This window comes from Onychomys torridus, chromosome 12, assembly GCF_903995425.1.
Source record: "Onychomys torridus chromosome 12, mOncTor1.1, whole genome shotgun sequence".
Taxonomy (NCBI): Eukaryota; Metazoa; Chordata; class Mammalia; order Rodentia; family Cricetidae; genus Onychomys; species Onychomys torridus.
The window spans coordinates 23581025-23593419 of record NC_050454.1 but is presented as its reverse complement, the minus strand read 5'-3'; the positions used below and the strand labels follow the sequence as shown (position 1 = coordinate 23593419).

General features: G+C 42.1%; 1 protein-coding gene across 3 annotated transcripts in view; it reads right to left on the bottom strand.

Moving 5' to 3' along the window:
* Positions 1-6946: 6946 nt before the first annotated feature.
* The window catches only part of Drd3 (dopamine receptor D3), a 55659-nt gene continuing 50210 nt past the window's right edge, over positions 6947-12395 (bottom strand). The window contains exons 5-7 of one of the 3 annotated variants that reach the window (XM_036203890.1): positions 11505-11582; positions 8448-8793; positions 6947-7679 (exon numbers count right to left, since the gene is read on the bottom strand). In XM_036203890.1, coding sequence (XP_036059783.1) covers positions 7483-7679; positions 8448-8793; positions 11505-11582 — 621 coding nt within the window. In that variant the 3' untranslated portion in view covers positions 6947-7482. The remainder of the gene's footprint in view (positions 7680-8447; positions 8794-11504; positions 11583-12395) is intronic. The other 2 variants (XM_036203892.1, XM_036203891.1) reach the window with 2 other exon arrangements.

Genomic DNA, 12395 nt, shown 5'->3' with positions numbered 1-12395 from the left:
TCATGGGAAATAATGAATCTATGGCACTCTGAGCGGATTCAACAACATTTAAAGGATCATAACCTACTGAGGTCTTGTAGTTTAAGAGAAACTAATGAAACGGCTCTATTCAGAAGAAATCAACCAAGATAGGTAGTGCAAGAGAATGCTTCTTGAATTAGAGACAGAGGAATTGAAACTTTGAGGACTGTCTTAATCTCACCGATGGAAGATGAACCTAAAGACTAGTTTTAAAAGAGGTAGATTTGGGCTGAATGATATCAGGATTTTTTTTTATAAATAAAAAAGGGTATCATTTTATTTTATGTGTTTGAATGTTTCCCCTGCATGTCTGTCTGTGCACAGCTTGCATGCCCGGGGCCTGTGGAGGTCAGAAGAGGGTGTCAGATCCCCAGGAACTAGAGTTACAGATGGTAGTGAGCCTCTATGTGGATGCTGAGAACCAAACTCTGGTCTTCTGGAAATGCAGCAAGTGTGCTTATCTGCCAAACCATCTCTCTAGACCTGGCAGGAATTTTTTAAAAGGATAACTTGTCACATGTCTTGAGAAGTAATGAGCCAGCTCCTTAATATAGATGGATGATGATGGATCAGCAGTGTTCAAGAGAGGATTTCTACACTAAGAACTGGAATACAGTCCTTTTCAATTCTCAAATCTCATGATTATAGCTTATGATAAATTATAAGCTTTTAAAGGGTCTTACTATGGAGATGTATAGAATCTGCTCAACTGTAATGCAAGATTCAGTGTTGTCAGTGTTTCTTAAAGGGAAAAAATACCCTCTACCACTTTCAGTCTGTCTAGAGTGACAGGGCATGGCACAAGATATATACAGGATATTTTCATGTATCATCCCCACCTACAATGAGTTGATTGTTCAGTTCCGCCTTTTAAAACACAGAGAAGCAAATGGTTGATTTTGAATTAGCTCTGACTTTTATTAATAAGCATGTTTACAAGTTTTAAGGGCTCAACAGATAATTTATATCTTGCTACAAATAGCTTTAGCATGTATTAGCATAGCCTTAGGAATTCAGGCTAGACACTTTTACTAAAAATAAAGTGGAACTCCAGGGAGTTTACAGAGTTGACCCAGACCATGAAGGGATTGTGTGCCAGGGGTGAAATCTAACCTCTCATATTGTGGATGACAGGACTTTCATACTTATATCCAAATTTATACACATCCCAAATCTTCTTCCTTCCGGACCACTCTCATCATATTTTATGGGTTGAATTGTATTACACACACACACACACACACACACACACACACACACACACCCCAAAAAACAAAACAAAACAAACAAAAAGCTAAAGTCCTAAACCCTGGGACCTATAAATGATGTAATTTTGAGATAGAGTCTTTGCAGATGTCATCAAGTTAAGATCAGGTAATATTTGGTGAAGACAGCCCCTAACCCAATGATTTATAAAAGGAAAATTTAGTCCCAGACACAACGCCACAAGAAGTTGCTGATGGAAACTGGAGTTATGTTGCCAAAAGCTAAGGACAAGTTGAGGGGATTGCCAGTAACCACTAAAGACTGGGAAGAAGTAAAGAAAGCTCTTTCCCTGGAACACTCAGAGAAAGCACAACCCTACAAGCACCTTGTACTTCTGGCCTTTAGAACCATGAGTGACTACAATTCTCTTTGTTTTAAATTGCCCAGCATGTGGATCCCTTGTTACACAAGCCATGAACATTAGTTCCCTAACCAGAGCACGTCTGCCAGGCCACAAGGGTTGGAGTGAGAAAATGAGTTGACAGAATTGGGCACCGTGAGGGACAAAGCCAGGTAGTTTTGAGGAATAGATGTGTCTGCTCCTCATCTGATGATTAGGAGAGGAATTGGGAGTGGGGCAGGGAAGGGCACAAAGCAGACGTTAGCAAGTAAGTTTCTGACATCATCAACTTGGGTGTTAGGTCACAACCTAATGATCAGGTGGCTGTCTGAGCAGGAAAAGGGCCCTGTTAGGTGCTACACATTTGTCCAGCAGTATAGCAGACAGCCAGGTATCCTGGGTCTGTTAAGGGAATAAAAGACAAGAAAAAAATCAGCTTTTTTAGGTCTCCGTTTTTTTCTCATGAGTAAACTGAAGCTTAGAGAGGTTAAATCCCTTGCCTACAGCCACTTGTCCATGCTAACTAGAACTTCAGCCCTTGACTCATGTCTGAACACCGTGTTTCCTATAAAGAGGGTCAGAGACAACATGGAGTCATCCCTGCTTCCACCTGAGGGTCTGGACATCCTTGGAAGTCTGCAGCTTCTGTGGTGGTGGTCAGGTGAAGTTGGAAAGATTATGCCAAATAACTTGAGGAAGAGGATCTGGATAGGAGACGAGTCAGGTAGGCGTGACAGGTGAGGAGTAAACAGTAATAACAAAACTAAGGATGATAGTGACCTTTTTTGCATTTGTTAGGGCTTTATAGTTGAGTAAGCCTTTCTGCTACATTGGACCATTTGTGTCTCCTGCAAAATCTATGCTGAGATGTCACTACTAGTACAGTAGTAGTAAGGTCTTCAAAAGGTAACTAGGCCATGAGGGTTCTGCCCCTAGAAATGGAATTCATATATCACGAAAAGGCCAGAGGGAACCAGAGTGGCCTTTCTCCTCCCACACCTTTGCAGTGTAAGGACACAGCATCTGTCCTATTAGTGGATGACACAAGGAGACACTATTTAGACACAGATATTGAGCTCTCCTAGGCAACAAATTTGCTGGTGACTTGATCTTAGATATTTCAACCTTAAGAACTGTGGGAAAATAAATTTCTATCACTTGTAAATGATCCAATCTGCAGCCTTTTGCTATAGCAACAGGAGCAGACAAAGAGAACCAGTAGCTGGTAATTTTGTCTAATCTTCAAATGGTCTCATAAAAAAGACTAGGATTTTAGGTCTCCGTTTTTTTCTCATGAGTAAACTGAAGCTTAGAGAGGTTAAATCCCTTGCCTACAGCCACTTGTCCATGCTAACTAGAACTTCAGCCCTTGACTCATGTCTGAACACCGTGTTTCCTATAAAGAGGGTCAGAGACAACATGGAGTCATCCCTGCTTCCACCTGAGGGTCTGGACATCCTTGGAAGTCTGCAGCTTCTTCTCCCAGAGACCGGATTCTACACAAAGCAGAAACTCATTGCACAAATGTGGAGATAGATGATTAATTGAGGTGAGGGTTGAGGAAGGGAGTGGTCCCAGGTCGTGTGCTTGGCCTGGACTCTCAGCTTCTGCCTCTGCTAACATGTGCCACAGAGATGAGCTGACAATGGCATCACCTGCACTGAGTCTTTGTGTCAGGAGGTAGTCATGGCAACTCACTTGCTTCCTCAGCTGATGAGTAGACAATTAGGCAGAATGGAGGAATCAGGTTAATTGCCTGTCGTCTCTTCTCTGCTCTCTGTGTATTGATTCGAATTAAGCCTTCCCAGTCATCTAATGTCAGCAGATACCAAATGAAGAGCACAGACCTAGGAGCCAGGATCTCCAGCAAATAACCATTTGTAAATGGCACTCTTAACCTCTCTGCCTCCCTGTGTGTTTCTGACCCAAGCATTCACAGAAAACAAATCTCTTTGACTGACCTCCCTTGGTTTCTGATCCGAAGTCTCTGAGTTGCCTAATGGTAACCATTTCTGATATCAAATCCATTCAACTAGGCATTCTGTCGTCTTCAGAGTGAGGATAAAAGAATTCAGATTAAAGCCTGTATTTGTTGAAACCCAGGGTATCACAGAAAGAATAGGTACATAAATTCGTGGTGGACACTCCACAGTATGTGTAGCACACATGGGGGTCTCAGGTCCAGATTCTAGATGTATTATGTGGTACTCTTGGCTTGGCTGCCACCTGATTCAGAGCTACAAGACATCTTGAGAAATAATGGATGGAAACATCCTGTCCCTTCAATGTCATTAATATAGTCAGATGTAATTATTTGTGCTTGCTTCCATGGTCTTTGCTTGTTCTGATTTTAGCATTTTGGGGGACTACTCTTTCTGAAACACCTTTTCTACATTTTAAAAATCATCTCAACTCTGATAGTATTTGTCCAGAAAGTCATCTCAAAATTGAATTTGTAGCTACTAAACACCTAGATTCCTGTAGTTTTCAAATAGACAACAAGCAGGTAAGCATTATGTACATAGATTACCTCCTTACTTGACATAGGCTTCTTCAGGAGGGTGGGGGAAGGACCACATCTTCCTGGACAGTGCTTCTCAGTGCCCAGCACAGTGCCTGACACATAAGAAGTTGATAAACTTGCATTTATTGAATAAGTGGTTGATTTAAGAAAACAAGTAATGAAGGAAGAGGGAAATGTTTGCTTGTGGCCGAGTTGAATATTGATTGGAATATATTAAAATTTCTGTGTTATTTGCAGTTTACTCAAACAGTGAGGGAAAATTTGATATTTCTTTGGGTTCTGAAAGAGGTTTCCCCAAGAACTACACCCTGATTTATTCAGTCCAACGTTTCTTTGAGACTTGTGGTCATGTTGGCAATGAAAACAATGAGCCCTTTAATCAAATGTGCTGGCTCCTGGTGGGAACTGGGGAGGGAGAAAGGGGCGACAGGAGGGTTTTAGGATGAAGAGGATGCAGTGAGAACTTTAGAGGCATATTTGGGATTTCTTTTGAAAGTTCTTCTTGGACCAGACTCCCCCCCCCAAAAAAAAAAATATCTGGGAAGTAGATGTTGTACTGACTAATTGTTACTGTGGAGCCAATAGCTTTACAGTTTAACGGTAGATGTAACTTTACATTGTATCTATGCTGAACTAAAAGTTTTTACAAGTCCTTGGGGAATGTAGCAAAGTGGAATGAACAACAGCTAGGATTCAGTACAACTGGCTCTCATTAACCATGGGGGTGTGCACAGTACCAAGCCTTGGTTCTCTTTTATGTAAGTGAAGGAGAATGTAGAACCAACCACTCTCTAGAGACTGTGGATTTCCTATGTTACTGCTTAAGATTTGAACATGGCAGGAGAATGAGACCAATATCTTAGACTGGATTCCAGGAAGTTTAGATAGTTGGGTAAATGCTCTATGTCCACTTGGGAGACAAAATGTAGGAAAGTTATTTGGATATAGTAGATGGTTGGTGGGGTAGGGTTAAGTTCATCTTAGGATCTCTGCCACCTCTCCTCTTTGGAAGGAAGCCATGTGCCAGCATGGGGATCAGGTGCATGTACATTCAAGCCCTTGGCACTGACTGGCAGTGTTTGGCCTGCAGGGAAATGTTTAGCTTCCCCCGTCTCACTGTCTTCATCTATAAAATAAAGTCATCTTACCAAGGTTGTTACAAAGGTTGGTTACTTGATACCAAGAAAAGATACAAAGGGACCGGAGGGATGGCTCGGTGATTAAGAGCACTCGCCCCTCTTCCAGAAGACCTGGGTGCAGTTCCTGGTTCCAACATGGCAGCTCCAGTACCAGGTGATCCAAAGACCTCTCTGACCTCTGCAGACATCAGGCATGCATGTGGTGCATATACATACATGCAGGCAAAACTCTCATATGCATAAAATAAAATGAAATGAAATGAAAAATTATCTGCTGTCATGTGCTTCCTCACAAAGGTATTGATACCAATGCTTATATTTCTGCCTCTAGATTCTGATTGTTTTTACATAGAATTCGATAATATTTTACCGCACAGGATCATCTGTTTTTATTTATTTTGAATGGGGAAGCCTAGAAATCATATTTACTTTTGCGGATTTCAGTGTCCAGGACTCAATTTTGCTTGTAACAAATATATATATTGAAGACAAGGTTTCTCTGTGTTGTTTTGGTGCCTGTCCTGGATCTCACTCTGTAGACCAGGCTAGCTTTGAACTCACAGAGATCCATCTGTCTCTGCCTTCCAAGCGCTGGGACTAAAGGCATGCGCCACCACTGCCTGGCAAGCCTGTTATATTTTATGGCACTAAACAGAAGAGGCAGTGAGCAGAGAGGATTTGGGTTTCCACACTGTTACAATACCAATTATTATAGATAATAACACTTGTAAGTGTTGGAACCAAAGCATTCAGGACTATCAAACAGCTAATTCATTAGGGTCAGATGAATAAGAATCGGGTGGGTTAGACCTGGATTCTTTGTGAAGTTCTTGGACTCTTTAGAGTTTGAACAGCATGCTAGCCACTAGCTGTCATGCTATATACTAATGCTCTTAAAGATAAATTGATTGAAGTCCAGGATGACAGCATTTCATAAATTATCCATAAATTTGATCTTGATTCTGAAATCAATAAAAAGAAACTAGCTTCTGTAGGTGAGAAGGTAAATGGTGTGCGTGTTCTAGCTCCTTTGAAATGCAATTTGGAATGACAGTTACAGATTATTTCTGGTGGTTTTTTTCTTGAGTCACCACACCCAGGTTTTGTTATGCTCTGAGCACAGTTGTTAGAGTGCTGTTTAGGATTGGACCAGGGTTTTGTGAGGATTATCATGTGATGACTTGGAGCGGCCATCCCCCAATACTCTCAGTTCTGAGGCCCTTTGTAAGTCTTTGAGGACAGCTACCCCTCGGTCATTGCTATCTATTCAGAACCTGGGAGGTAACTAGCACTTTCTGAGCACTCGGTGGATATCAAGGCCTGAAAGTCTAGGGCCTCTGTTACGTAGATGAAAGTTCCTGGCTAGAAAACCCTCTAAGGATGGATAGCATCTGGAAGGCACATTCTCAACCATGAAGTCAGCCATGACACTGCAGAGGAAACTGCCTTACCTTCTTCACTTAACTGTCTTGTCTCGAATGGTTCTAGTAATCAAAACACTAGAATTGACTTGAGAAAGTCAGGGAATAAAGTAAAGGACCTCCCCGGCATCCCCCAGCCAGAGCTAACATGTAAGGGTAGAAATAAAACCCAAGTCCCAATGTGGGACAGTGTCTGCTCCGGGGTGAGCAGACCCTCACCAAATGCAACCGATTCCATTCCACAGAAAGGTATAAACATTGGCCTTTCATGTTTTAGGATAGAGTGAGAGAAAACAAGCAAATGGCCCCCATGGATGCTCAAGGTTCTGTGCTGACAGTTAATTACAGGTCTGAAAGAAGAGGAGCTGCCTGTCTACAAGACAGCTTCCTGGCTGTGATTTCAAGGACCCCTGGCAGGGTGAGGCTGCTGAGACCTGTTCATTTTTCCTTCACTCCAATGCATCGTGTCTCCAGTGACAATTCTCTGTGTGTGTCCCATACACTTTTTATCAACGTCTCTCTGAGCTGTTACCTAGCACTTAGCAATGTGAAGACTGGCGGAATGAAGTCAGATGTAAGCTGGGGAGGTAGACCATCCTACTGTGGAACAAACAGTTGGTTATTCCTAACCAGGGTTGTCCTGCTTCACGAATCTCCATACCACATATGCCAGAACACAGTGTAGGCATCCAAAGCAGACCCTGGTGTGCAGGGATCAAAACTGCCTGGCATCTTGAAGCCAGTAAAGGGAGTGTGGCCTCTTCTCTTCCTTCAGCATGATAGGATCTTGAGGAAGGCTTTTCGGAACTCCACATTGAAGGTGGTGTAGATCACAGGGTTAAGGGCGCTGTTCACATAGCCTAGCCATGTTGTGGCTCTGTAGAGCTCTGGGGACACATGGCATGCCTGACAGTGCGAATTAAGAACGTGAGTCAGGAAGAAGGGCAGCCAGCAGACAATGAAGGCTCCTGGGATGCAAGGAAAGAGAGAATGTGGGTAAGGAGTTCGCTCACCACTTTCCTTATTGATGAAAACAATGCATGCGTCATCACTACACTGGGCCTCAGGCTGGGAGTTTCACATGGCATTTCCTTTCTGTTTGCTTAGCTTGGCATCCACTCATTGATTTGCCTTTTCTTTCGTTAATGCTATGTGGCATCTGTGATTTACCAAACTTTAATTAATTAGATGTTATAATTCAGGTTTTTTACTATAAAATTGAAAATTGGCCATATACATAGTAGAAAACTTGATACATACAGGAACACAGAAAGATATGAAGAGCCACCCACTGCTCAAAGATAATCACTTTTGACATCTTGATGAGTTTATTTTGTTCTTTTTTTTTTAATTTAAAATGATTTAGGTATCATCATATCATATGACAGTAGAGTTTTGCCTTCTTATTTTCTCACTAATATTTTAAAATAGGTAAACATATATTAAAGACCTAGTGTGCGCCAGACACTTTCATTGATTCATATCACTAGATTTATACATTATCATTCTATATGATAACCCAAATTAAGTGGTTTTATGAATTTCATTTAGGTCTTTCGAGTTTTCCTAAGAGCTAATATTCATCTAAAAACCTTCTTAGTTGTATTTTAGAGATTTTATAATTGAATTTCCAATATTCTTTAAATGCGCTTATGATAGCCTCCACCATGGCATCTAGCACCAGCTTCAACTAAAACCATCTAACCCAAGCCAAATTAGCAAATTCTCAGACTTACCAAGCACAATGACCACCATCTGGGTGGCCTTCTTCTCTCGAAGTGGCACTCCCCTGGGCTGCAAGGGCCCGAGCTTCAGGGATGTGGATAACCTGCCGTTGCTGAGTTTTCGAACCTCTAAGCTGAGCTTGGGCGCCATGGTGGGGCTCAAGGAGTTCCGAGTCCTCTCCGCCCCACACATTCCTCCTCCTCCTTCTTGGAAGCCTGGGTCCCTTAGGGCTGTGTCTTGGCAGATGCTGTAGTAACGCTTCAGCTCCCCAGGAGTCTGGCCAGGAGAGAGGGGCTGCAGGTGTGACAAGAGAGGGTCCTGGTATTTCTGGGGATATTGTTTGTCTTCTATGTGCTCCTGAATCGGAAAGATAATGAAAAGAGGAGGAGGAAACCCATCTTGAGTACAACCTACGGGGGCACGGTGGGACCATGGGAAATTATAGAAATGAAATCAGCTTCTGACTTTGCAACTGAAAAGCAGCTAACCATAGAACATAGCATCTTCACAGCAAACCATGAGGAAGGCACCCTGGCATTGTAGTCTGGCCTTTCTGAGTTAGAAAGACCTGGTTACAACAATTAACATATTAAATGCCATCACTGGGATGTAGTCGGCAAAATCTGGAATGTGGGAAACTCTACAAGAGAAATGCTTCAAGTTCTTTTTTTTTTTTTTAAAGATTTATTTGTTTGTTTATTATGTGTGCAGTATGCCTGTGTGTCAGAAGAGGGCACCAGAGCTCACTATTGATGGTTGTGAGCCTCCTTGTGGTTGCTGGGAATTGAACTAAGGACCTCTGGAAGAGCAGCCAGTGCTCTTTCTTAACTTCTGAGCCATCTCTCCAGCCCATGCTTCTAGTTCTTAAACAAATTACAGTAACACGCACTTATGAAATGTAAAGGTATGGGCCTTAGATACTTGGGATTTGATTTTTTTTTAAAAAATTTATTTATTGAGTGATTTAATGTGTGCACTGGTGTTTTGCCGGTACATACTCTGTGTAAGAACGTCAGATCCCTTGGAACTGGAGTTACAGACAGTTGTGAACTGCCATGTGGGAATTGAACCAGGGTCCTCTGGAAGAGCAGCTGATTCTCTTAACCACTGAGCCATCTTTCCAGCCCAGGGATTTGACTCTTAAGTGTTTGTTTGTTTGTGTGTGTGTGTGTGTGTGTGTGTGTGTGTGTGTGTGTGTGTGTGTGTGTGTGTGTAGGTTGGAGCATAGATGAAATAAGATTGGTCACAAATTGATAACTGCTGAAGCTAGCTGATGGTGACTCTGGATTTGTTTTGTCTTTTCATTTAAAAAAAAGTTATATTTAATTTTGCTGTGTTTTAAGATTGGGTGTTATATAGCCCAGGCTGCCCTTAAATTTGCCATGAAGTTTATAATTCTCGTGCCTCCACCTCCCAAATACCTGAGTTATAGGTATGTACCACACTTTTATTTTTGAAATTTTAAATATCAATATTTAAAAGAGGGGGAAAAAGAAAAAAAACTAAGATTTGCATCATAACTTTCCTACTTAGTAGGTATTATCCTTCGGGAAGTTCTAACTGTCTCTAACTTCAATTGTAAGACAGAAAAATAACTAGGAAAAATAGAATGTGATTTTTTTCCTGGTATTTTTGCCTGGGGAAGGGGACCAATGTATATGTTTGACATTTGAACTTTCTAAATTCAAAAGATTAGACACTTGTGTCAATCTTGAGTAGGAAGTAGGATTCTGCAGTTCCTACTCCCAAAGTCATAAAGGCCAGCTATGCCTTCTTTACCTTCCTCTCTCCTGTCTCTCCAGGTAAACTAGCAGCTTTGGTACCCGAGCCACACCCAGACAAGGGGAGATTCACATATAAATCTTTGGGTTGGAGATTTCAGAACTGTTGGTTTTTGTTTTGATGTGATTTCCTAATTAACTTCCTAATTATTATAACTATATTATGTTAAGCTAAACTATAATCAAGACAATATTTATGATCTGAAAATCACAATATTTAACTTCTAGTGTGTTCCTTCTGAAGGTTACTTGTTGGAATTTAGTTGGGGTTGGGGGTCAGTTCTTGGGAGTGTCTACAGAACTGAAGAACACCCAGCTTCCATGTCACCAATGTGAATAGTCTGTCTTACAGGAAGAAAGCAACTCTTCCAAGACTCCAAGCTGGTGACAGTGTTTTCCAGTTTGCTCTGTAAATCCTTAGCCCTATCGCCATAGATGGCGCAGGCAACACCAATTCCTCCATAGCTGGCTGGCTGGCAGAGAGACTTCAATTCCCAGATGGTAGGACAGAACCTGACTCTCCACCCTCCTGGCAATGTGGCCCTGTGGCTCTCCAATCCTTCCTGTGAAGTCAACACTTCTCTTTCAGCCTTGGCATCTCCTCAGACCACAGATCTGTCATGTTGGTTTTACACGGCTTAGCTATCTGTTCTCATTCACAGCCAGAGTCTCTAACTGCGACATCAGGCCCGTGGATAGAGTTGTTAATGAATTATAGAGAGACTGGACAAGACTCAACTCTTCGTCATTATTTGTTTTTGAAGTTTAATTTCTAATGTGAGTTCAGGAAGTGGAACCCTGATCTTGTATTTGACATCTTTAGGCTCTTTTCTGCACTATGCCAGCAAGGCATGCCAAGGGCTGGCTTGAATTGGAAAGGCAAACTTAGGGGGACCATGAAATTGTCATGACATCTTTTTGTACACAGTAACAAACAGGACACTTGAAACTTTCTTTCTCTGGCTCTTCCTATGTGTCCATTTCATTGACATCCTATTCCCCTACTGCAGATAGCTCTACATGGCATCCTCACACCACATCTGAAAGTCATTGACTGTAGTCATTGAAATCTATCCTACTGGTCCCATAATTTCTGAATGTCATTGGATGAAACCCATTCTGAGACTTCAATCACGCAGACTCTGGGATCTTGGCTTATATTACAAATACATGTGTGGGATCAGTGAGGAATTCCATGTTGCCATAGGAATGAAATCAAGACAAAACAACATCTTGGGAAAAAGATCTCTCATTCTTTCCCCTTGATCCACGACACGGCCTACTTACCATTTGTCCCGTGGCATCTGACAGAAACCTGGCCCTTATTGAAAACTGCCGAATGGGATGCAGCCGCAGACAGGAAGGCTGGTGTATTTGAAGGAGAAACAATAAGTTGTGGGATAATCTCTATAAAACTGAACCATGTCATATGCAATTATGTAGCATGGCAGTACTTGGAAGGCACTATGTTCATATCTTAAGCCTTAGGTCACGGTACCCCATTTCATGGGGACCATTCTCTTTTTTCTATGCAAGTCCTAGGACTTTGAGAGTCTGATCACAGGTCACCAGAGATTGGTCTAGACCCCCAAACTGGTTCTGTCTTTAAGACTAAACTCAGTTCTTTCTCTCTCTCCAGGAAGCCCTGTCCTGAACATATTGGTCATCCTCTTAACCTCTGTTGCATTTTATATTTGGATACCTCATTCTTTAACTTCACATGTGGCAAACATCCTGGACAGTTTTGAGTGTTTCATTGCTTTTAGAGTGGAGGTGAGGTTTATTTTCATGCCCAGATTCCAAGCTCCACGAACACAGTGGCTGTTTGATATAATGGTCCTACGCTAGTTGGTTGGAAGTGATTGGTGTTCATGCCAGGGAAGCCACCATATGCCAGGCAGTAATGTGAGCAAAATCTAAAGCTCAAGGAACCGAAAGATCAGTGCTGAGGCTCCAAACATCCTTTGTAGAGCCTAGGAAGACCCACCAGCTGGTCACTGCCTCGACACAGGGACAGATCAGGAAGGCAGGGGTCAGTGGATGACTCTTGGAAGGATGGTTTGAGGAGACAAAAAAAAAAAAAAGAAAAAAAAAGAAAAAAGGCACTGGGAAAGCAGTGCATGGTACAGTACAGTGGAATACTACCCTGCCCCCATCCCAGTTCAATAAAATCAAACC